At 39.8% G+C, this 27,241-nt stretch overlaps 1 protein-coding gene across 2 annotated transcripts in view; it reads right to left on the minus strand.

Annotated features, from left to right (window-relative positions):
* Positions 1–26,240, minus strand: part of SCFD2 (sec1 family domain containing 2) — a 401,411-nt gene extending 375,171 nt beyond the window's left edge. Inside the window, exons 1-2 of one of the 2 annotated variants that reach the window (XM_082630711.1) lie at positions 25,166–26,201; positions 10,642–10,810 (exon numbers count right to left, since the gene is read on the minus strand). In XM_082630711.1, coding sequence (XP_082486837.1) covers positions 10,642–10,810; positions 25,166–26,003 — 1,007 coding nt within the window. In that variant the 5' untranslated portion in view covers positions 26,004–26,201. Of the gene's footprint in view, positions 1–10,641; positions 10,811–25,165 lie in introns of both variants that reach the window. The other variant, XM_082630712.1, reaches the window with a different exon arrangement.
* Between the last annotated feature and the right edge of the window lie 1,001 nt (positions 26,241–27,241).

Here is a 27,241-nt window from a genome sequence, read left to right on the forward strand (position 1 = left end):
GAAAACCAGAAACAGATGAGGTTTAAGACAGCTAAACAAACTGTGGTATATTCATGCTATGGAATAGTACTACAAAGCATTAAAAAGAGATAAAAACAATGTGGTGAATCTCAAAATATTATGCTTAGCGAAAAAAGCCTGACACAAAAGAGTACATACCATATGATTTCATTTGTACATTTCACAATTTTATAAATAATGCTTCAATTAAAAAGTCCACCCAGGTGGGCCCAATGTAATAATAATAGTCCCTATAAGAAGGACACAAGAGGAGGCAGAGGCAGAGGAAAAGGCAATGTGAAAATGGAAGTTCACATTAGAATGATGGGGCTACCAGTCAGGGAATGCCAAGGCAGTCTCTAGACGCTGGAAAAGGCAAGGAACAGAACCTACTCTGTAGTCTTCAGAATAAACCAGCCTTGCCAACACCTTGATTTTAGGGTTACAAGACTGATTCTAGACTTCTGAACTCCAGAACTCCAAGAGAATAAATTTGTGTTATTTTAAGCCACTAAATTTGTGGTAATTTGCTACAGCAGCAATAGTAAATTAATATACCTATCACTGGCATCCCAGAAGAAGAAAGTAGGTGGAGCTGAAAAGGTACTAGAAGAGATAATGGCTGAACACTTCCCAAATTTGCAAAAGACATAAACTACAGATACTATAAGTTAAGTGAACAACAAACAGGATAAACTCTAAGAAATCAATACCAAGACACATCATAATTAAACTTTGCAAAACTAAAGGCAAAGGAAAAATCATGAAAGTATTAAGAGAAATGATACCTTAACTATAGAGGAAAAACAATTCAAATGACAGTGGATTCTCATTAGAAACCATAGAGGCCAGAAGGAAGTGGCACAACATTTTTCAAGTGTTGAAAGAAAAAATCTGTTAACCCAGAATAATATATGCAGTGAAAATATCATTCAAAGATGAGGGGAGGGACTTCCCTGGTGGTCCAGTGGTACAGAATCTGCCTTACAATGCAGAGGATGCAGGTTCGATCCCTGGCCAGGGAACTAAGATCCTACACGCCACGGGGCAACTAAGCCTGTGCACCTCAACTAGAGAGCCCACATACCAAAAAATACAGAGCTCACGCACCCTGGAGGCTGCCCACCACAACTAGAGAGAGAAAACCCGCATACCGCAACTAGAGAGAAGCCCGCATGCTGCAGTGAAGAGCCTGCATGCCGCATCCCGCATGCCAGAACGAAGATCCCACATGCCACAACTAAGACCCAATGCAACCAAAAATAAACAAAACAAATTAATAATAATAATAATTTATTTTTAAAAAAGATGAGGGGAAATAAAAATATTCTCAGATTAATGAAAACTAAGAGATTCTGTCATCAGCAAACTTATTCTAAAAGAATGGCTAAAGGAAATTCTCTAAAAAGGAAAGAAAAAAGAGGAAATCTTGAAACATAATGAATAAAGAAAACAGTAAGCAAAAATATAGATAAATACAACAAGCATTCCTTCTGAGTTTTCTAAACTAATAGAAGCAAAAATTTTAACACTGATGCAGTTCTAAACGTATATAGAGGAAATATTAAGATGATTATAAGTGTGGGACGGTAAAGGGAAATAATGCATGGTAAGCTTTCTACATTTCACTTAAACAGGTAAAATAACAACACCAATAGATTGTGATAAGTTATGTATATAAAAAATGTAACGACTGGTGCAACCACTGAGAAAACTATACAAAGAGATACACTACAGATAAATCAAATGGAATTCTTAAAGAATGTTCAAGTAACTGACAGGAGGGTTAGATTAAAGAAACAGAAATGAAAGACAGAGGATAACAAACAGAAAGCAAAAATTAAAACGGCATACTCAAGTCCTAACATTTCAATAATTCCATTAAATTTAAATGATCTAAATACACCAGTTAAAGACAGAAAGCACATGACAAATTCAAGTTTTGCTTTTTTGGGACTCTCTGGAATTTTTTTTCCAATATTTTCAATCCATGGTTGGTTGAATCCACAGATGCGGAACTCACAGATACAGAGGACTGACTGTATATAAATTTGACAACTTAGATGAAATACACCAGTTCCTCAAAGTATATCATCACAATTCATCCAATACGAAATAGATAATTTGAATAGTCTTATAACTATTGAGCAAGTTAAATTTGGAATTTAAAAACTCCAAAATAGAAGTCTCCAGTCCCAGATGGTTTCACTAGGGAATTCTACCAAAGATTTAAGAATTAATACTATTTCTACACAATCTCTTCCAGAAAATAAAAGAGGAAGGAATACTTTTCAATTTATTTCTTGAAGCTAGTATTACCCTATTTTTAAAAAAGACAGTACAAAAAATAAAATTACAAATATCTCTCATAAATATGAATGCAAAAATCTTTAAGACTTTGACAAAATTCAACACCCATCATGATTTAAAAAAAACCTCTCAGTGAAATAGAACTAGATGCACACCTCCTTAATGGATAAAGAACATCTTTTAAAACACCTACAGTTAGCATTATATTTAAAGATGAAAGACTGATGCGTTTCTCCTAAGACTGGGAATAAGGTTAGGATATCTGTTCTCACCATTCTTATTCAACATAATGGTGGAAGTTCTAGCCAGGGCAATAAGGTTAAAAGGAAAAAGCATGCAGGCCATAAAGGAATAGATAAAACTGATCATATTTTCATACAACATGATTATCTACACAGAAAATTCCAGGGAAGCTAACAGATAAACTCCTAGAACTAATAAGTGAATTCAGCAAGGTTGTAGGATATAAGATAAACATTAAAAAATCAACTATATTTTTATACACTATCAATGAACACGTGGACACTAATAAAATTACAATATCATTTATAATCACTCAAAAAATGAAAGACTTAATGTATACATCTAACAAAAACACGTATACAGGGACTTCCCTGGTGGCGCAGTGGTTAAGAATCCACCTGCCAATGCAGGGGACACGGGTTCAAGCCCTGGTCCGGGAAGATCCCACATGCCGCAGAGCAACTAAGCCCGTGCACCACAACTACTGAGCCTGCGCTCTAGAGCCTGTGAGCCACAACTACTGAGCCACGTGCCACAACTACTGAAGCCCGCACACCTAAAGCCCATGCTCCGCAACAAGAGAAGCCACGGCAATGAGAAGCCTGTGCACCGCAATGAAGAGTAGCCCCTGGGCCTCCCTGGTGGCGCAGTGGTTGAGAGTCCGCCTGCCGATGCAGGGGATACGGGTTCGTGCCCCGGTCTGGGAGGATCCCATATGCCGCGGAGCGGCTGGGCCCGTGAGCCATGGCCGCTGGGCCTGCGCGTCCGGAGCCTGTGCTCCGCAACGGGAGAGGCCACAGCAGTGAGAGGCCCGCATACCGCAAAAAGAAAAAAAAAAAGAGTAGCCCCTGCTCGCCGCAACCAGAGAAAGCCTGCACGCAGCAACAAAGACCCAATGCAGCCATAAATAAATAAATAAATAAATATTTTTAAAAAACATGTATACTGTATAAGACTTGTATACTGAAAAGTACAACACACTGATGAAAAATGTCAAAGATAACCTAAATAGAGAGAAATACCAAATTTCTCTCATAAGTGTGAGAGTCAACAGTCAACATGTCAACTCTCCCCAAATTGCAATATAAATTATTAATATAATTTCTATCAAAATTCCAGCAATATTTTTATATATACAGATTATTCTAAATTTTATATAGAATGGCAAAGGAACTAAGATAGCAAAAACATTTTTGAAAAGAAGTTAAAATGGAGAAATCAGTCTACCTGACTTTGAGACTTATTGTATAGCTATAGTAATCAAGACTGTGTGGTACTGCTAGAGAGACAGACATACAGATAAATGGAATAGAAAACCCAGAAATAGGTCCAAGCAAATATGCTCAACTGATTTTTGTCAAAGGTGCTAAAGTGATTCAATGAAGTGAAAATAAGGGTTAGGCAGGGTTCTTAAACTTGACACCGAAAGCACAATCCATAAAAGGAAAAACTGATACACTGAACTTTATCAAAATTAAGAACTTCTGCCCTGTGAAAAGACCCTGTTAAGAGGATGAAATGACAAGCTACAGACCAAGAGAAAGTATTTGCACTTTCTCTTATCTGACAAAGGTTTATGTAACCTCAATATTTAAAAAAATCCCAATTAGAAAGTGGGCAAAAGATGTGGAGACATTTTATCTAAGAGGATATGCAGATAGAAAATAAGTACAGGAAAAGATGTTCAACATCATGAGCCATTAGCAGAAAGCAAATTAATACCACAATGAGTTATTTTTGAACACTTAGTCCTTTCCCTAGGCTGGAGTGTTCTAGCCCCAGATATCCACGAGGCTTACAATTTACTTGACTGAGGTCTTTGCTTGAAAGACATCTCCTCTGAAAGGCCTTTTCTACCACACTGTTGAATACACCCTGGTCTATACTATAACATAAGACTTAGAAGCACCCCTATAAAGGCTGTGGTTGGCTAACTCACCAGGAGTTAGATTTTTAAACTTGTGGATTTTTGCTTGGCAGTGAACATCAACCTAATTAAGAACTTGTCATTCAAATGTAATGAGTCTTTCCCCATTCCTCCTTTTCCATTTTAGCTACTAACTTCAGAGCATTCTTGGCCTTATTTAAAGGAGTCATAGTTTCCATTTAGATTACGGATCCCAAAGCCACAGTGACCCAGAGTTCAGTCTTCTCACAACATGGAGACCACAAATCATTTAAAATTTTTCAATATGAACAAGATTCTGGGGATTGCCTGCACATTCCTTAACTAACAAACACCATGTATGTGAGCAATTGTAGAACAAGAATTTCTACCTTCAAACCTTCTTTTCTTAACATGCATTTTTTAAAAATTATGAAAAGTACTATTAAACAATTCTTTATCAAGAAATATAACTTAAATGTCTCTAGCATACTAAATTATTTAACTATTTCTTAGTGGACACTCTTATCCCTTCATTTGCAGAAAAGAACCCTGCTTTATTTCACCCCACGATCCACAAATTACTCATCAATTCTGTTTTCTAAACCTGTAACTGAGACTAGATGATTTTTAGAATTCCTTGAAAAAAGTTAAATATAGCAAACTGTATGCTGAGAAGAGGTAAGCCTTTCTCCTACTCAATTTGCAATGTTTACTTAAAAAGTAAAAACATAAAATAAAATAAAATGTCATTTTTGCAGGGAGGTCCAAATGGGGAAGAGAAGATGCTCACAGTCTGTACCAACAGTAAGGTCATTCATAACACTGCTATGTGATGACACACCGTCTTGTGTGCTGGCTTTTCACCTCAAAGTCAACACTAAATATACAGTTACTTAATGTTTCCATCTGAGTTCAGTAATTCTACCTGCAGGTAAATTTAAAATCAAAGTAGTATCTCTGATTCCGCTCTAATAAAAATTACCTTTCTTCCCTCTGAAAAATGTTAGTGTCTTTAACAGTAATATTTAATTGGTATTTGGAAACCAAGGAAAGAAAGAAGAAAAAAAATTACCACTACTTAGGGGTAATTTAATGATTTTTTTAATGAATTTATTTATTTTTATTTATTTATTTTTGGCTGCATTGGGTCTTCGTTGCTGCGCACGGGCTTTCTCTAGTTGCAGCGAACAGGGGCTACTCTTCGTTGCGGTGCGCGGGCTTCTCATTGCGGTGGCTTCTCTTGTTGTGGAGCACGGACTCCACAGTAGTTGTGGCTCACGGGCTCTAGAGTGCAAGCTCAGTAGTTGTGGTGCATGGGCTTAGTTGCTCCGCAGCATGTGGGATCTTCCCGGACCAGGGCTCGAACCCGTGTCGCCTGCATTGGCAGGTGGATTCTTAACCACTGCGCCACCAGGGAAGCCCCCGGTAATTTAATGATTTTTGACTTTGAGTTAGTGATTTAATATACACCATTATCAGGTTACTTAACAATGTGAAAGTTAACAAAAAATTGGCTCATCAGTGTTTAGGGTAAAACCACTGCTGCCATTTGTCTCTTACTCTAAGATCTACTCTATTTATTCCATTGCTCTATAGTCTAAGAAAAAACATTCCCACCTCCAACATAAAAGTTAACAAGAAAACTGGACTTAAAATATTGCTTTTTTAGGGACTTCCCTGAGGCATCAGGGTAAGGGTGCTTCAGGAATTGAAAAAGTAATAGGTTAGGAGACTGGAGCTGGGGCAGAGAATAGAAACCCAGTTCAACAGAAGAAAAACATAAGAACAGAAAAGATTCTGCCTCCTCTTGGACAAAATATTCCACATAATCCAGGGACAAATGGACAGGAACTGGAAAGCCATGTTATAATGCACTTAAGTTATCAATTTTTCATCTGCATTGGCAGTAACTTTAATTGCTATCATTATAAACAACCTTTTATAAAAATTATTTTAGCAATAAATTTTGATTGTCAAGATTTAAATCGTAGTCAGAGACTTGCTTTTTAAAGATTATTCCATTGCAGACAAGCACCCATCTGTTTTGCATTTTAGTACTAACTTTTTTAGCCTCACACTCATTTCACTAAGAACTTTCTGGGGGGTGGTGATAGTAGTGATTATTATTATTTTGACAAAAGTACAGTATACACTAGGACAGCTGTAATTTATTTCAATATCTCTTTGCAAAGAAATTAATCAGCACAATTCCCTCAGTCTTCAAAGCAACTGTAAAGAAAGTACTATTTTTTGCTCCCAACTATTGCTGTATGCTTTTATTTGGTTACAATTTTCTCACTACCTACCTCTTTATCATCGGCAACCTGACTTCTGGTCTCACTATTTCACCAAATGTGCTCTCCTTAAAGCTTTCTTTGGATCCTTCTAGAACTTATCACTTCCTCTGACATTTATGACCACACTCTCATACTTTAATGGCACCGAAAGCTCATATTCCATGGCAACATTTGCTCACAGTCTAATGAGAGAAAAGGCACGCACTAAAAACAAAGACCAGGAGTGGAAAATACATATGAATGATCTTAGTTTCAAGTGCTCAGAAGCAGAGCTGAGTCACAGCAGGTACTCAGTTGAGAAGAATTTTTATTTTAAACTGAAAAGCCTTAGAAGTCATTTAAGCCAATGCCCTCATTTTATAGCTGAAGTACGGAAAGTGTGTCAGTTAGGATGACTTTGGTTGCAAGTAGTAGACAAGAGCAAGTCAATTTGACTTAATAAGGAAACATACTCTCCCACATAATACGAAGTCCAGACACCTCACTGTAACCCACTGCTGCTCTTGCCCGTAGCACCCTTGGCCACACCACCTTCAGTGTGTTACCTTCAACTTCCGGTTGCGAGCAACAAGGTCTGTCACAGTTTCAGGATATACACCAGAGTCCTGGGAGTTGGGGGAGAAGTGTAAGAGGAAAGGGAAAGTGTGTCTCTTCCTTGAATCTCTTCTCAAAAGCAAAGAAACTTGACCAAGAAACCCTAAGAAGACTTTTCTTTTGCCTCCCCACTTCTAAAGCAACCACTGGCAAGGAAAATGGGATTCCAAGACTGGTTTGGTTTAAGCCTTGGACTAACCTTGGGGTAGAAAGAATGCTGAGGAGTCAAGGTTAAATATATTGGCCATAATCAAAATATTACTTGTAGGACTTCCCTGGTGGCGCAGTGGTTAAGGATCCGCCTGTCAGTGCAGGAGACATGGGTTCGAGCCCTGGACCCGGAAGATGCCACATGCCACGGAGCAACTAAGCCCATGTGCCACAACTACTGAGCCTGTGCTCTAGAGCCCACAAGCTACAACTACTGAGCCTGTGTGCCACAACCACTGAAGCCCGTGCACCTAGAGCCCATGCTCCGTAACAAGAGAAGCCACCACAACGAGAAGCCTGCGCACCACAAGGAAGAGTAGCCCCCGCTCACCACAACTAGAGAAAGCCCGCGCGCAGCAACTAAGACCCAGCACAGGGCTTCCCTGGTGGCGCAGTGGTTGAAAGTCTGCCTACCAATGCAGGGGACACAGGTCCGTGCCCCGGTCTGGGAAGATCCCACGTGCCGCGGAGCAGCTGGGCCCACGAGCCATGGCCGCTGAGCCTGCACGTCTGGAGCCTGTGCTCTGCAAGGGGAGAGGCCAAAACAGTGCGAGGCCCACGTACCGCAAAAAAAAAAAAGATGGATTCAACTCTTCTCTTTTGCCACCTTCTCTGGGGAGCTCACATGTTCCTTTTGTAACTATCTTAGGCTTCTGTGGAGGTGGCATAGGGTAACAGTAAGCACTGACTTTAGAGCCAAACTGCCGGGGTTCAAATATAGGCCCCCATCACTTGTGTGTGTCATGTTACTTAACCTCGTTCCTCATCTATAAAAGGGTATGATAGTAGAACTCACCTCATAGAGATGTTGTGAGCATTAAATAAGTTACTATACATAAAGTGCTCAGAACCATGCCTGTTACACAGTAAGTCCTCTTAAGTGTGTGCTGTTATTATTAAGGGGCATCTACTGTTTCTGCCTGCCCAGTATCCCTTTCCCTTTCTTCTGATAAATGTTTCAGTTTCCCTTTGAAGAACCACCCATCTGCCATGCCATCCGATCCTGACACAACTCTCAGTCAGTATGAACTGCTCCCGACCCCCACTGGGCAAAGGGTGACCACAAGGCCCAAGGTAGGCCAATCTTGCCTTTTCCCCTGGAATCTGACTCATAAGCAGAATGACTCAAGACAGAAAGCAGTTAAAATTCAGTCTCTCTGGTGTCAGTGCCTTGAAGAGCTTTTCCTGAGTTCTTGCCCCCTAGGGCCCTGGAACTGTATAGTCCTTTACAAAATTTGATTAACAGTTCTTCCTTTGATTCTATTAGCTTTCCAATCCCTTTTAATAAATTCCCTTTTTGCTGAAATTAGCCAAAACTGATTTCTGTTGTTTGTGTAACCATTATGTTGAACAAACAGGCCTCCCCAAATTAAATCATGAAGTAACCTTATTTTTCTCTCTCATGTCTCTTTACAGCTATTCATGAGCCTAGCTTCTCCAGCCCCTGCATACACAGCATATAAGTTAAGACAGTGGCTCAGAAATCAAACATTCTGGGCTCAAATTCTAACTCCAAGCCCTGCTAGCTATGTTACTTAATGTCTTTCTGCCTCAGCTTCCTTATCTGTCAAATGGAATAAAGACACATATCTCATTGGGTTATTTTAAAACTTAAATGACTTCCCAAATGTAAAATGCATGGAACATGCATGGCACACAGTAAGTCCTGAAAAATGTTATAGAGCTGATGGCAGTGGTGTCCAGTGAGATGTCCTTCTTCCTCACAACCTATCACATTAGGCCCTGACCATTCTTGTTTCCACACCTATGCTCATGCTAGCCCTCTTTCCTTTTCTAAATCCTTCAAGACATAATTGAATCAAGCACCACCATTTCCACAAAGCCCACACTGATCTACAAAGACCACATTAACCTGTTACTTCACTTACAGGAATTATAATCTGTAGTAGACACATGAGTCTTGATTTCATATCATTCTACTGTTTTTTAATTGTACCTGTATCTAAATCATGACTAGAATAAGAAAAGTGTTCCTTGAAGGCAAGAATGATATTTTATATTATTCTATGTCCTTCATATTACTTACTCCAGAGTAAGGCTCATAGTAAGTCCTTAATAATTAACTTTTGAATGGCCCTCTGAGCAGCTAAAAATATTTCCAACCATAATTACTTCTGGGTTTGCATAGCTTCAAGCCCTTAGGCCTATATTTTAGTATATATGTTGCCAAAGTGAGCACAGGGCCTTTGCTTTTATTGTGTGCATAAGCATACAAAAAAGACAGGGTATAGAACTTTCTTTTTTCTTCCCACACTGGCCCATACACACTGGGCATCCAGTAAATGTCATTAACTAACTACAAAAAAGCTGAAAACTTCAGGAGCTGGAAATTCATTCCAAATATGATAGGAAATTCCAAATATATCTGTTACTGTTAAGATTGGAAACTATAAGGCTGAAAAGCCCTGTTTTGTTTAAAACTTGGAGATAAGGGAAACGGATACTCACACATTTTTTCTCTCCCAATATATTTTTTTTTCCTCAAGAACTCTTGATGAAGGACGAAGTAGAAAAGGTAACTATTGTATCTTTTTATTGTCATGTTTCTGAAGAAATATTCTTTTATTTTTGGAACTCTGCATAACATAAAGTACCCCATCTTCTTTCTCTGGTTTCTCTAACCATGTGAAAAAGTATACGTAGAAATAAAAACATTTCACGCTGATGCCCAAGAGTGTATCATTTACATATAAAAAGATGGCACTGTTTCAGAGCTATGTGGGCAGTATTTTAGCCATGTGGAAAAGTCAACTGGGAAAGAGAAATTGAGTAAGCCTAGCCTCAACTCCATGTGAAGCTGTCTGTGGGTGCATAAATTGACTCACTTAGCTGACCCTGGGAACAAGTTTCTATTACATCCAAATGACACCTCTATAAAATTCCATACTTTTTGGCTTATGTTGTTTAATGAATACGGTTATTTCAAAGTTAAGAAAAAATTCTTTTTTCTAAATGCTATCCACTGTGAATTTTTCAACCAGACTGATTCTTCATTGTTTCCTTTCTACAGGAACAATCTACAAGAGAAAGAAAAGGGAAGAGAAAGAAAAGGATGAGAGAAAAAACTACACATCTTACTTGGACTGTGCGAGACAGCCGGGTGCAACCATATTCTGATTCTCCTCCTCGGCCTGGAGTGCAGTGAGTTCCACCATGTTAACCATCACATCATTGGTGTGGCCTGGAAGCTGGGGAAGCACTGAAAGGATCTTCTCCACCAAGTTGTCTCCATGATGTCCAACCGCCCCTGTTTAAGCAGACAAGAAAATATGAACTCACAAAATGGGAGGAAAAAGCAGCTAAATTAATGTTCTATAATACCCCTTCTATCAAAAACAGTGTCCATTTTTAGCTTCTGTTACACAAATCAATAACATAAACCTAACATTCCGCCCTTAGTAACACTAATCAATCTCACAATTACCTATAAAATGTATGTCTTGTGTGTTGGACTTAACGGTCCCTGAGAGCAGGCACTGTGTCTGCTCTGGTTACTGCTATAATTCCCAGCACCTAGCATAGTGCTTACACATGGTAGGCATCAATAGGTATTTAGTGGATAAATAAATAATAAACATTTGGAAGGTCAGGTAAATGGCGTGATAGGATGACACTATCCTGAAATTTTAGAGCTAAAAGGATTTTCTTTATTTTACTGATGAAGACCTTAAGACCCAGAAAGGCTTAGAGACCTGACCAAGAATAGCAGATCTCCCCTTTGCTAGAAGTTTATCTTCATCATGGCAACCATTTATCTAGTTCACCCTCTACCCACCATGTCTAGCAGGCAACTTGGCAGCTAGTAGGCTCACTAATTATTTGTTAGATGAAGGAAAGAACAAATGAATGAATAGTAACAGTTCGCAGTGATAAAAGCAGTTATACAGTGTTTTCTGTGTACCAGGCACTGCTCTAGGTGCTTTACATATATTAATTCTTTTAATAACAAATGAATTACTGAGGTCAAATTAAAATTCAAGACCAATGACACAGTTTAATGCTTTTTCCATGAGACCAAGTTATCTTTCCAAAAGCCACCAATGCTTGGAAGACATGATTCCAACAATGGGTGGGACTGGCCAAATCAACTTGTTTTGATCCCACCCACTTCAAATCAATTAATATTTTACTTCCTAATGTCTATCTCTATTGTTTTTGCCATGTCATATTAATTGCACAGAAGAACTAGGTAGAAAAGACTAAACCATAAATCCAAGGAATCATTGTCAGCACCATCGTCTTCTTCGTCACAATAGCTAATATTTATTGAGAGCTTATGACGTACCAGGTATTAACTTCCATACTGTACATTTATTATCCACTTAATTCTTAGAACAACTCTAATAGGTAGGTATTATTATGCTCATTGACAGAGTAGAAGATTCAGTTTAAGTAACTTGCTCACAATTATATATGTTGTAAATTACAGAGCAAGAATTCAAACTCAGGAGGCAGAACTCCAAAAACCACGCCATTAAAAAAAAAAAATCAGGCCCATAAAAATGACTTAAGACAGAATCAGCATGAGTGCTTCTAACGTGGCTTCTGATGTTAAAGAAAAGAGTTCTAATTCTACCAGTAAAATATTCACTTATCAGGCCTGGAAGGAACCATGTCTTATTTATGTTGTCTGTAGTTTATGGTTGTCTCCCCAGCACTCACACTACAAGCTACTCGTTAAATACTTGCTGAATGAATGCCTAGTGACTATAAGTGGCCCTGAGATCCACAGGGCAGTCAGAAGTCTCTAAGTGAATAATATCTTTAAGCCTGGAAAGAATGGAGATACGACGATTACCCCATAGCATCATTTCTCTCTCCACTAGTAACCTCCTCACTTATTTAAAAACTTCCACCCTCACTACTATAACTCTTCTTTGAACCTGGTGCCCAAATTCTGAGCCGTGCCCCCAAGCTATTCTTATTTTTATCTGCCATTCACAGACACATGGTACAGACAAGTAGTCTATATGTTCTGCTTTTCTTTCCTAACTTTTTTAGCCCCTACAATCTAGCTGCTACTCACTCTTCCTCCCTATGCTAAATGCAGGGGTCTTTGGCAAGTCTCAGTTCATTAAACCTTTGGCAAATTAAAACTGTTGACTAATCCAGTCCTCCTGAAACTCTCCAAATATGAGAAGTCAAGACATGACATACTTATTTTTCCTTAAGGTTTAATAGCTAATAGTTATTTTTACAGTAGAGGAGTAGTTTTTTTAAATTATGGCATATTTACTGAAGCAGTTCTCAAACTGTGATTTTTATTTTCTTCTATTTATTTATAGATTCTAAACTTTCTATGGTGAACATATATTCCCGTTGTAATGAAATTAAAAAACATGCTATATGCACATATAAATATCCCAAAATTTTACCAAGGGTTATCTTTGAATGGTAGGACTTTGGTTGATGTAAATTCTACCTAAAATTAATTTTTCCCCTGTGTTTTCTGCAAGGAGCACATGAGACTGACCTAAATTAATTAGAAAAATAATTTACACTCTTTCAGAAACTGTTTAAAATATTATATATAAGAATTAACAAAATGCCAAATTTACATGAGCAGGATTACTCAACTTTTTAGGTTTAGTCAAAAGGAATGTGTATTTAACATGTGTGATAATGAAGGATAAAGCAGGTATAGGCTTTCAACTCATGTCCTGCTCTTCTCTGAATACAGTTTGTTGCATGTCCAGCTTTAGAGGGTTCAATATACATTTAAAAAATTTAATTAATGCCAGTTACATGACTCAAACATAGACTAAGCATTTGGGGCCTCTCAATGTCACCATAACTTCAGATTCTTCCTCTATGAAATGAATAAAATGCCAAGATTTGTATCACACTTAAATTTTCAGAGAGCTTAATTTTTCCATTATTATAGAAATTTTAAAGTATCATTTAAGACGCTCAAGAGTGGAAGTCAACCTGAACCCAGTTATTTTTCCCTGTCCAACTGTTAATCTAGCCAAGAGCAATGGGGTCTAGTCTGGCCACAGAATGGTTTATTTCCCAATGCCTTTTTTTCTAAAGAGGGTATAGGAACAAGAAATTGGATATTGGGCTCTAGTGGTCCCATCCTCCATTAGTTCCTTGTGTGATCTGAGGCAACTTTCAAAAATGTGGTGCTATTTTACCAAGCTAAAAACTCAGAGTTGGTCCAACCAACACCTAAATATCTTTGAAGCTCAGTATTTGAGATCCTAAATTCAGCCAATTGTTTCAAAGGCTAAACTTTTATAGTTAACAGCACCGGAAAAATAGCAATCCTGTATGACCCTGTGGATCATATGTGAATGTATGTGCCAGTATCATCATCATAAGGCATATAACATCTTCACTTGCCTCTACTTATAAGGAATAAAGTGAGAAGCAAGAATTGAGGCATCTTCACAAGAGCTCAGTCATACTGTAGTAGGGCTTAAAGATAAAAACACAAGAGCCTTCTCTACATTTCACAAACAGGATATTTTGGGATTGTGCACAGTGTCCCTTTGTGTTGAGATAGGGTTACTGGATTCTTGGAATTAGTATATTCAAAAACTCACCTCCTGGGACTTCCCTGGTGGTGCAGTGGTTAAGAATCTGCCTGCCAGTGCAGGGGATGCGGGTTCAAGCACTGGTTCAGGAAGATCCCACATGCCGCGGAGCAACTAAGCCCATGCACTACAACTACTGAGCCTGCGCTCTAGAGCCCGCGAGCCACAACTACTGAAACTCCTCGCGCCTAGAGCCTGTGCTCTGCAACAAGAGAAGCCACCACAATGAGAAGCCCGCACACTGCAACGAAGAGTAGCCCCCGCTTGCTACAGCTAGAGAAAGCCCACGGGCAGCAACAAAGACCCAACATAGCCAAAAATAAAAATTAATTAATTTAAAAAAAACTACACAATACACAAATCTTAATTAAAAAAAAAAAACACCTCACCTCCTTTCTGATTCCCCATGACTCCTTCTTAAGAATATTTGACCGTCTTTCATTATTTTGAGATGTTTCAGTATTTGATGACATTTCTGTCTTCTAAGAACAGAATATTTCATTATTGCTCCTGATGTTTCCTTCTATGTAGAAGGACAACAATTAGCATAACATTTCTGAACTTGCCTCACCTCCTTCAATCACTCACTTTTCCCCTGGGTTGTCAGGTTCTACTCATTCTGCCTAGGATAGGTTTTACCCTTGGAAAGAGGGAAAAAGACTTTCTCTGGTCCACTGCTGATGCTGAGTGGGTAAACCTTCCAACCCAAGAATTTGGTGTTAGGAATCTCACTTGCCCATAGATGTAAGCCACATTCTTTAAAGTTCACTGTATCCACCATAAAACTGGTATTTTGGCCTCTGCCTGCCAGCTCTTTATTCCATATTCAATTTAGAATCTGGATGGTTAAAGGAGTGTTAGTTATTAGTTACTCTTTAATACTACCATTTCTAACACTACCTATGGTTGGCTCATATCAGTCAAATCTAGTACAAAGGGGATGTATTAAAGTAGATAATACATACTAGTCAAAAGGCTGTTTCAGTTTGCCATATACCAGGCAGGACTTTGGGGGGATGCAGGCAGGAGAATAAGGCAGTACTTATATAAGTTTATTCAGTAAGTAGTTTTCAGCACACAGTAATTTTAGATAAGAGAGTCACATAGCATTCATTATATTGCCCCTAACTTAAATCTTCTCCTACACTCCCTCTTTCTGTGAATGGATTCTGAAATTGCCCAGGCTAGAATACTTGGCATGTCTTCAAATTCTTCTTAAACTTCTACCATTATATCAGTCACCACTCTATTAATTCTCTCACTTAAATACTCAACTACTCCTTTCTTCATCCTTCCTATTACTGACTTGGTATAAATTCACATCATTTCTTACCTAGATATTTTAATAGTCTCCTGATCAACAGTCTCCTAGCCTCCAGTATTTCTTGCTTTTATCTCAAGGAGCTCATTGCTCCTAGGCTGGGCTCCTCTATGGATGCATGGGAGGGTTGAATTTTATGAGAAATATTTTAAGTTTATGCTTTTATCTAGATAATCCACAACTCTGACCAGTTGCTCAAAAAAAAAGTTCCTTAATTTCAAAACAGTTAAGAATCACTGCACACCACACAGTAAGAGTTAGTTGAGCCGACAGCTATCAACGTTATTCCTCTCTACACACTTTAAGGATACAGCCCAATTGATGAACAAATTAACAAACTGCTACATCCATACACCTGAATATTACTCATTAATAAAAAGGAGTGAACTACTGATAGAAGCTACAACATGGCTGAATCTAAACCGTATCATGCTAAGTGAAAGAGGCCACTCAAAAGGCTATATACTATATGATTGCATTTATATGACATTCTTGAAAAGATAAAACTCTAGGGACAGGAAATGGTTCCATGGTTGCCAGATATGAGAGTAAGAGGAGAGACTGCTTACAAGGGGTACAAAGGGAATTTTTTGGAGTGATGGCACTCCTCTTATATCTTTTTTTTTTTTTTTTTTTTTTTTGCGTTACACGGGCCTCTCACTGTTGTGGCCTCTCCTGTTGCGGAGCACAGGCTCCGGACGCGCGGGCTCAGCGGCCATGGCTCACAGGCCCAGCCACTCCGCGGCATGTGGGATCCTCCCGGACCAGGGCACGAACCTGTGTCCCCTGCATCGGCAGGTGGACTCTCAACCACTGCGCCACCAGGGAAGCCCCCTCTTATATCTTGATTGTGGTGGGTGGTTACATGACTATATGTTGCTCGACAAAACTACACGCTATATAGGATGAATGTTGCTATATGTAAATTATACTTTAATAAACTTGATTATAAAAGAAGCGAGCAAAACAACAACAAAAAACCTACCCATTCCCCCTCAGTTCCCACTCTGGAATCAATAAATCCATCCATCACATCATCCACCAGAGAACTCATTCAACAGAAAATCTGTACCTGCACTTTGCCTGCCTAAAAACTTATTATGGCTCCTCACCAAGCATGAAATTTAAAGCCTTCGGAACATGGCCCCAGTCTCCTTCCTCATCATCTTTATCACCCTTCCCTCCTGATCTCTTACCTCTCCCTCAGTCATTCATCCCAACCTTAAGCTCTACTAAAAAATTATCTAAAAAGAATTCCCAGAACAACCTATGCTCCTTCTTACATGTTTGCACACATAGGGAGCTTTTAAAAGAATACTGGTTCCAGCCTCTGCCCAGACCACTTTTAAAAATCAGACTTTCTGGGGTGGTTCGAAAGTGAGAACCACTGGTCTAGAAACGGCCACCCCTTAAGAGAATATTTGTACCTAAACCCTATGAAGGCACATATCATTCATACGTGAATTTGCTAAGCTCTGTGCTTCCTCATAGACTCTGAGTTCCTCATAGACAAGAGTCTTGACTGTTTGATCTTTATGTCTGCACTTCTCAAACTTTATGGCACATTCAGATCACCTGAGGATCTTGTTAAAATTGTGATTCTTAAGCCTGGGGTGAAGCCTGGGATAGTGCATTTTTAATTCGCTTCCAGATGGGCTTGAGGCTGCCAGTCCCCAGGACACACTGAATAGGGAGGCTTTATGTCACTATCACCTAGCACAGAGCCTGCATATAAAAGTTGCTCAATAAACATTTATGAAATGAATCGAAATCATCCATGTCATTCTTTGCACTCCCCTAAGTAACCACAATTGTAGTGATCTTGCAGGATTATACAGAAAGACTCTTTCACTGACTGCACTTCATTTTTTTTTCTCTAGGTATGACAGAATACAGTTCTTGACAAATGGTTAATTCTAACCAACTCTCACTTACTTTAGTGGCAGATAATAGGTCAGGTAGTAAAATTCTTCTGGGTTACATGTATGGCAAATTACTCTTGTACTTATGTTCTTAGTCTTATACTTAGGGGGAAAACATACATTTAAAAGAATAAAACATTAAATCATTTTAAAGGCATATCATTAATTAATAAAAGTATTAAAAACATATTCCCCATTATGTACCAGGCAGTGTTCTAGGAGCTAGACATGTTAACTTATTTTACCCTCTCAGTCTTCTGGTGGGTACTATTATTATCCTCATTTCACAGATCAGGAAACTGACTTATGACTAGGGAGGGGCAGAGCTAAGACTACTGTAACTAGCCACTCATGCCTATTACACAACCTAGATAGTGGTAGCAGTTACCATACATTGAGGATCTACTGCAATCCCCTTACTCCTTACATATATCATCCTGTATAATGTAAATCTGAGCATGTCATATCACAGCTCAAAACCCTCCAACTTTCCCATCATACTTTGGTTTTTACTCTAAGTCTTTACTTTGCCCTACAATGCATTCCTTCTGCCTGTCTCTCCAGCATTATCTCCTATCACCACCCTCCTTGCTTGCAGGGCAAGCTGAAGGAAGCCACACGAGCCTCCTCAAACATGTCAAGCATATTCCCACCTCAGGTCCTTTGCACTTGCCATTCCCTGAGTCTTATATGTTCAATACCAAGGCTGTCACATGGCCTGCTTCCTCTCTCTTGTCAATCTCTGCTCAAATGTCACATCCTCAGAGAGGTCTTCCCTAGCTATGCTATCTAAAATGGAGACCCGGGCTTCCCTGGTGGCGCACTGGTTAAGAATCTGCCTGCCAATGCAGGGGACACAGGTTTGAGCCCTGGTCCAGGAAGATCCCACATGCCGTGGAGCAACTAAGCCTGTGCGCCACAACTACTGAGACTGAGCTCTAGAGCCTGCGAGCCACAACTACTGAGCCCACGAGCCACAACTACTGAAGCCTGAATGCCTAGAGCCCGTGCTCTGCAACAAGAGAAGCCACCGCAATGAGAAGCCTGCGCACCACAACGAAGAGTAGTCCCAGCTCAACGCAACTAGAGAAAGCCCGCGCACAGCAACAAAGACCCAACACAGCCAAAAATAAATAATTTTTTAAAAGCTTAAAAAATAATAAAATAAAATAAAATGGAAACCCTATCACTTTTTAATCTCTTATCTACTGTTTTAGTTATATAATGGATGGATGGATGGATGGATGATTTCATATGTTTCCAACAGCACTTCAAGGTCACTCTTTTCCCCTGTTTACAAATGAGAAAACCCTCAAAAGGCTCAATGAGAATCAAACAACAAGTAAGTTACTAAGCTAAGACTTGAAGTTATTATACTGGTCTGGATCTAACACCTGCAATCTAGTCAGAGCCTTAAATGGCTTCTCAATTGTTCCTCGTACCTATGCTTATTTTAAACAGTATCCTCTGAACCCTAAAATAAAGATATTAGTTGGTTATTTTGCATTTTGTGGAAAATCAGATTAGAGGAGATGGGGGAGGAAAGAATAAGTCACTTCTTTGAATACTAAGGCAGCACCAGAGTCCAACAACTGTGTTTAGTCTCGGAAGCTGCTAGCTTCTAGAGGCCATATCAGCATCATCTCTACTAACCAGGACGATGATAGCCTCACATATGAGAGAGATGATGGGCACAGGCTCTAGAGCAAGCTGCCAAGGTTCAAACCCTGACTCTGCCATTTACTAGCTGTGTGATCTTGGGTAAGTTAGTTAACTCCTATATGTCTCCGTTTCCTCATCTGTGAAATGGGGATAATTATAAAAGAATTATTATGAATATTAAAGGAGTTTATATATGTAGATTGCTGAGAAAAGTAGTATGCTCTCAAATGTTAGCCACTATTAATAGTCTCAAACTTCAAGACTTTAACAAAATAATATACAATCACACCTTAAAGCAAATATAAATGCACAACTATACCATAATCCCAGGATTAAGAACCACCCATTGGATTGGGAGTTAACTTTTAACTGACTAAATTTAATTTTAAAGTTTACACGAAACTAAAATTCAGGAGAATTGAACCAAGAAAGGAAATTTAATTCCCAGGGTTACCACCACCTCCTATCTTTTGATCTTGAACTTGTAGACTATCAACAAAGCTCTCTAGTCGATCTCAAGAGCCAGGAAAGAATGGAAAGAAAACCAGACTCAAACTTTTCGAGATTCATAAATCACATCTACCTTTTTAATTGTCCCTTGAAACAAATTAGAAGCCAGAACAGTCCGTAGAATGCTGTATTTAAATCCCCTATGCAAACATGCCTGAAGCACTCTTCAGAGACACAAGCTTCTGTGTGGTCTAGACATGGTAGAAGTATGCCAAAATCATAGCAACAGACACTGGTGGCCATTTACTTCTCAAACAATTGCAACAAACTTTCTCTATTTTTCAGCCCTGAGAGCTTATCAACTGCTTCAAGGGAGCAAGGAACTTGTCTATCTTGTTCACCACTGTTTCTCTAGACCTGGAATAATGCTTGGCACATAGTAGGCACTCAATAAATGTTTACTGAAAAAAAAAAACCCAACTATTAGACAAAGTGATATTACTTTCAGCAAAGATGATGACAAAAAGAGACATTTCTCAAAATTGTAAGCATGATATTAACACTGCCGAATATTTATGAACTGTTGGAGGTTATTTTTGGTAGTGTCAGTTTTACATCCAAGAATATATACATAAGCATATAAATCTTCTAATGGTAAATTATCAAAAATGGCATCCAAAATATTTAACAACAAATAACAAATTAATATACTAGGTACATAAATCAACATCTAAATAAAAAACTAAAAATGTATTATTTCCCTTTGATCGCTATATTAAAACTGCTGTCACATAATTTACATTGAAATTCAAACCGTTCAAGTCATTCCGATAATTTCCAATTACCTTTTGATTTTTAGAAACTGTTGGTGTAGTCATCTATATGCTACAGCTATCCCTGGCTAAACAATGCCCCACATTCTGTCTAAACCACAATATGATGCAAGAAACCACACCAGTATATGTACAGCTGATTCACTTTGCTGTACAGCACAAACTAGCATAGCATTTTAAATCAACTGTACTCCACTAAAAAATTTAAAAAAAAAAAGAAAAGAAAAGAAACCACACCAAATTCTTGTAACAACAAGTCATGAGCTCCCCAGCTCCTTATGCTTGTGGCATCCAGGAAACATCAGTCAAAAAAATTGAGCATGGTGATTGGATATGCTCCTGGACGCCAGAGCCTGGATCAAGGCTGGAAAGCACCCGTGCCAAAAATAATGCCACCAACGCCACCTACCCTACCACCCCATCCAATTTGGGGCCACTCCGGAGCAGAGGAGAAGCGCTGCATCTCTACAACCGTCACTACCAGCATGAGTTCCCTCTGCTGCCTCAGCACCCCTGGGGGTCAGCTGCATCCACACCAGAATGCTCCTAAGTGAGCCCTGTCGCTCGCCTCCACCAGGCAACAGTGACAGGTAATTCTCAACAAGCAGAGAATTTCCCTTTACTGGCTAGTACAGAAGTACTCTAGTATTTAAAAAACAGGTTTGACAACACAGCCACAAACCAACTGAAAACCAGCCCTGAGGATTACCAATATGGAATAATAACACTATGTTGAAACATTTTTGAAATAAATGAACCATTAAACTGACCATCTGGAAGATAGTTTGGAGGGTTATCCAAAAGGTATCCGTTAAAAAAAACTTCAATTTATAAGTGATTAGGACATAGTAACAAACTTGTTCCAATTAGTATCTATCCTCCAAAATCTACCCTCCACCAGCCAGATATAATTTTGATCCCTTCTGAAGGAGAGAATGTCATAATTTAAAAATGGGAAGTAGATCATGGACCTTTTCTTGGCTACACGATGCCAAAGCTGACTGGTTTCAGAGGGGACCACAAATCAAACTTGCTCCACGCACCAGTAGAAAGGTAAATAGGTTGAGCCCCAGGGACACCCCTTTATGCCACCCACTCTGGCTTCCCTTTATCTCCTATCCCACCAGGCCACTGCTGCCGCCACCCACCACCCCATGCAGGCACCTCTCCCCTCTCAGGGGATCTCACCCCACTTGAGCTCCCTCACCCAGGCCTGGTAGTGTTCTCCTCCCTGCATGGACACCTATCTTGCTTAGCCCCACCTAGACGCTTTTCCACTGAATTATTCAGGAAAGTAGGAAGAAAGCAGAGTCCTTATAATTTTAAATGTACTTGGGAAATACCTCAAGGTATTTTTGGGAGGTTCCCTCCCATTGCTTTATCATCAGCTTGCACAGTTCTCTTGGCATTCTGTCGAAAACAATACTTTCATGGTTCCTCCTAAGCCCTGGACAAAGTAAATGAATTTTTCTTTCTCTTTACCTGTTGCCTTGAATTTACCCAGAGAAACCTCCCATTTGCTCCTTTTGAACAATGCCCCTTTTAACATTAAATATTCTTTTACATGGTCTCATGTACCTAAAATGTCTTCTCCCACACCAGTTTGCTTAATGAGTACCTTCACCAATTTAAAGCACACGCTGGAAGCCCACCTACTGGCAGAAGAAAGTGAACACTTTCTTAAGTTAAGTGAACACTTAACTCTGACAATTCAGAAAACAAAAGATGCTGACCTCGGACACTAACAGAAATATTGGAGCAATCCTGTCACATCTGGCCTACTACTTAATGTTTCTGCTTTTCTTTTTTCCAGTAAAGAACAACTTCAGAGCCTCAATTTTTAATTCTTGAAATGATAAATAATATTTAACTCACCTAATTTGTTGAGAAGATCAAATAAGGTAATGTGGAAGTGATTTTTATCCATTAAATAATCACATAAACGTGATTAGCTAATATTATTATTTCCTTTCTCAAATACTACTGTGGGCCCAAATTGTCAAATTTTAGAATATTCAGAAAATGTGTGCCCCGCTGCATTTGTGAATGACTAGTGATGCAACTTAGGAATCTCAGAAGTATTTTCAATCAGAAAAAATAAGTATACTAAGCTCAATGAAAGTCTAGTTGGCAGCAACCTTTAATTCACCTGTTCATTCATCCATTCATTCAATAAATATTTACTGAATACTTACTATTTTCAAGGCACTCTTCTGAGTGCTAGTTAATAAACAGTAAACAAAATAGAGCCCCTCCCTTCACGAGCTTCCATTCAAATGGGAGGAGACAGGCAACTGACAATCAATTAGCATGTTGGGCAGTGGTAAAGGCTATGACAAATAAAGCAGGGTAAGGGGTTAGAGAGTGTCTAAAGAAAGTGGTCAGGGAAGGCTTGTCTGAGGAGGAGACATGTGAGTGGAGATTCGAAGGAAGTGAGCGACAAAACCATGTAGACACCTGAAGGAAGAGCATTCCAAGCTGAGCTGCACAAGAACATCAAAGGCCCTGGGGCTGGGACATACTTCGTATGTTGAGAAATGGCAAGGTGGCCAGCATGCCAGGAGAGCAGTGTGTGGGGGAAGATCAATAAGGGATGAGGTGGGATAGGTACACACAGGCAGATGGTGTATGGCCTTGAAAACCGTGCTAAGGAACTTAGATTTGATGGTGGGTGTGATGGGAGGGTTGTGAGCAAGCAAATAACATGTCATCAGTTTTATGTTTTGATGGGATTACACAAGAAACTGCATGATCTGTATGTCTTCTGTACTTCTTTAATATCTGTATTTTTTTAACTATTTACATCCTCTACTCTGTTGTGACAAATGCTGCTTTCAGACTGAGTAAAATGGATTCTGATAATTGAATATTGGATTTGGTGACATGGAGGCCACCAGTGATCTTGACAAAGGAAGTTTCTGAGGAGTACTGAGGGGCAAACAGCCTAATTGAAGTCAAGGGAAAATTGAAGCAGATGATTGTAGAGATAGCAAGTACAGACAAATTTCTAAGTTTGCTAAAAATGGAGCATAAATGAAACTGAAGTTGGAGGAGCCTGAGGGGTCAAGAAAGGAGATGTTCCATTCTGTGTGTATGCTGATGGGGAAAACCTAGTAGAAAAGACTGTTTTAAAAAAAATGATGAAAGGGGAGGGTATTTGAAAGAAGTAAACCTATGAGAGAAGTGAAAAAGGAAAAGATCTAGTCTGCAAAGGAGGAAAAGTTGGTACTAGATAGTAGCGGGGACAGTACATCTTTTAATATGAAGGAAGGAAAGAAAAATATGTGGGGTACAGAGGTAAAAAGGTTGGTAGACTTAGTGATAAGAAGATACAGAAGTTTTCTGTTGGCTTATATAAAAGAAAGCTGAGGGGGTGAACATGGGGAGGGAAATCTGGAGGCTTGAAGAGAGAGAAAGTATAAAATAATTGTGCTGAATGGCAACTTTGTCTTCCTAGCGCCCTTATTTTCTAAATCATTCTTGACTACTTCGTATTGTAAGCTTTTAGAGGACAAGAAGCTACACTTACCTTGTTTTTTCTGTATTTAGAAGAGTCATATACAAGGAAGAGATGCATAATATGTAAAGGAGTAGTTGCTATGATGCTGGATGGCCAGGACATTAAAGTCTGCCTAACTGGATGGAGTCTTTGGGCGGGGGACACAAAAATATGTGACCTTGATTAATTATGAAACAATATGTCACATTTTGGGCAAAAAGAAATAGAAGCATAAGCAGTATATACCACACACTCAAAAACTCAACAAGCATATACTCACACATCAGGTGTTTTTAATCCTCTAAGAGTTCAGGGGTGTTACAATGATTACTTTTATTTAAATCACACTGACAGGCTGAGCACCTGGTTACTTCAGTCACATAATTAAGCTTACATCTCAGTATTACCACTTAGCTTACTTTCTATTTTATGATCTGAACATGAATCTTAGAAGGTCAAAAATTCAAATGCACCTGTTGTGGGTTTTTTTTAACTTCATTTGACTTTTTTTTTTAACCTACTGAAGGGAATGCTTACCAAAGTCAGTTTCCTCATTATTCTCCCTGAACTTGGGTGTGGCCAGCCTACACTACGAGCAGCATTACATCTACCTAATTAGAGAACAATAAAGTTGACCTTTGACAATAAATGCACGTCAAATATCAGAAAATGTTTTTTCTTCACCTATTTTAAGGGTAACATTTGTTACTTATGTGTATAAATATTATTACAATTTGGGATTACCCAATCTTCAATAGAATGAGAGCTAAGAATAAATAAACGTTTGAAAATATTTTCACCAGAAAATGAGACTAAATACAATTGTAGATATTTTCTACAATTCTGTTTAGCCTCATTTTCTGGTGAAATTTAAGTTCAGCCTCATTTATTAACACTCATGTAAAGAATCTTGAAAGTCAACTAACTGTAATATTTTCGTGTTTTGTGGTACAGGTTACCTCCACTTGTTCACCTGTTAATACTTCTCCAACAACTTAAAGCTTTCTTATGAAGGATTGTTGTGAATACTGATATCTGCACTGTTCCCAGGTGGACAGCTCTCCTCCATGTCAGCATAAGTCTGGTTCTCCAATCTCTGGGCTAGATGCAGTTGTTCTTGTTTAAAAGGGCAGTGTACGCTGAGGATGTATTTACCCAAGACAGCATTTAACAAATTGATTTTAATTGCTGATTTGCTCGTCTGTATCCCCCCTCTAGACGATAAACTGCGGGATCAGGGACTGTGTCCATCTAGCTCTTCTTTGACTCCTCAACCTGACACATAGTTAGAGGTCAATAAAATATATGTTGAATCAATGAAAGTCCCAGCACTTTGGAAAGCGGTTATGAAGCCTTCCACAGCAAACGCCACTTACCTGTGAGATCCAGAGTTCTGTCCACAAAGACCACTGATGCCCTGCCTGTGGCGGTCTTCCTCCTGTTCTTGGCGGGAGCAAAATTGGCCAGATCTGCAGCGATGATCCGACTGAGGGAACCTACAGCAAAACACTCCTCCCGTACCCCTAAATGCTCACACAGGGAACTGAGGCCGGACACCAGGCACCTAATCGTCAGCAGCAGTTCAGGGGTTAGGGTAGTGGCATCCACCTCAGCCAGGCTTCCCAGCCTCCTCTTGTCCGGTCGGGCACGGTTGAGGATATGCACATCCTGGGGTAATAGTGGGAAAAGGGAAGCAAATGCTGGAGTCAAGGCAAGGTGGGGAGCAGCAGATGCGAGTAACAACGGGACGTGCAGCACCTCAGCCGTGTAGTTCATGTTGCCCATCCACTCACACAGCTTCTCCTCCAGTTGCTCGAACACTGGCTGCTGCCCTTCTAGCTCAGCCGCCGCCGCCGGCGGCACGTGATTAGCCGTGAGGTGGACTGCGTGATTCACAGCCGTGACCACCACACAATACTGGAAGTGACTGCGGCAGATGATGTCCCGTAGGGTCTCCACGGTCCGGCCTTTCAGCAGGCAACTCAACACAAACACCGCTTTGGGCTGCTCGGCTCCGCCACCAACTGCGGCGGGCTCGAACTCCCGCAGGTAACACGCAGAGTTCCCCACCGCCTCCAGCAGTCGTGAGGACCCGCAGCTCCAGTGCAGGCTCTCGGCGCAGGCGGCGTCCAGGTAGACCACGGCCCGTTTCACTTTGGCCAGGACCTGCTCCCAGGCTTGCTGGGTGAAGGACAGCACGCCTGGGGTGCTCATGGTGGGGATTCGCAGACTTAGGTCACCGAGCGCAGGAACTTCTCTCAGAACTCACAGCTTCCGGGAATTGGGCTCCGGGAGACATTGACAGTCAACACAGTACACGTGGGATGGCCTCCGACTCATCCAGTGTGGGCGCATGGTAATGACGTTACGGAGCGTGATTGGCTAGCGGGAGACGTCGTGGGAGAATGGTGAGAGCTGGGAATAAACGGGCGGGGCTCCGAGGCTCCCGGGTGCCTCAAAAGTTCGGGGAGGTGGGAAGGAGCTGCCCAAGAAAGAGCTGAGCGATTTTCTTTTCGTCTCCCTCTCTGCTCAGATTATCTTCGCTGCTCCTTGAGAAATCTCAGGAATGATAAATCCTAATTCTAAGTATGATATTTTCCTTGGATCTGAACGCATTTCTTTAAAAGTGATGTGTTGCCCACCAAAACTAAGAGCAGCCAGAGAAGATAAAAACAACCAACTGCTGTGTGATATTTCTTAGTTTATACATTACTATCACATACATTACTGGACACAAACCTCTAACAGACATAACGGTTTCTCTTTCACTTTCTCCATCTTCCTTCCCTCATCTCATTGGCACTAAATCTTGATACACTTTAAAAATCTAGAATCCAGCCCTTTCTCCTCATCCATCCTTCCTCTCACTGCCTTAATCCACCGTCTTCGGTCAACTGAACAATAGAAGTGACCCTCCCCCACCCCCATCATTTCCCAGTTTTCCATCTCTTCTCCCTTCCATTCAGTTTGCTTCCTAGTAAACTAAGCTTGTTCAACCATTTTTCTGCTTAAAATCCTCTCCTGGCCCAGTTGCCTACAGAATACAGCCAGATGCGTTATAATGGCACCAAAAACCTTCATGATTTCTCTATGTCTCTCCAGCTATCGCAGCTTAGAATATTAAACAGCTGCACAATGAAGTCAACAGATTGATCCCAGAATGTTTTACAGTTCATTCAATCACTATTTATAAAGCACTTATTAAGTGTAATCACTGAGTTAGGCTCCAAAATACAGTGGTTAATAAGATATATTACCTGATTCATGAAAAATTTACACCTCTGCTAAGTAGTTGCCATATCTGGGATAAGTTTTAACATACCTGTTTTCCTTAACATATCTGTTCTGCTAGATGGTGCCCTAGAAGCTTGGTATCCCCAACACTAGAAAATAACAGGTATTCAATAAATGTTTGTTGAATACATGCTCAGTTCATATCAGTATAATAAATA

The sequence above is a fragment of the Mesoplodon mirus genome (assembly GCF_964341445.2).
Source record: "Mesoplodon mirus genome assembly, chromosome: 2".
Classification (NCBI taxonomy): domain Eukaryota; kingdom Metazoa; phylum Chordata; class Mammalia; order Artiodactyla; family Ziphiidae; genus Mesoplodon; species Mesoplodon mirus.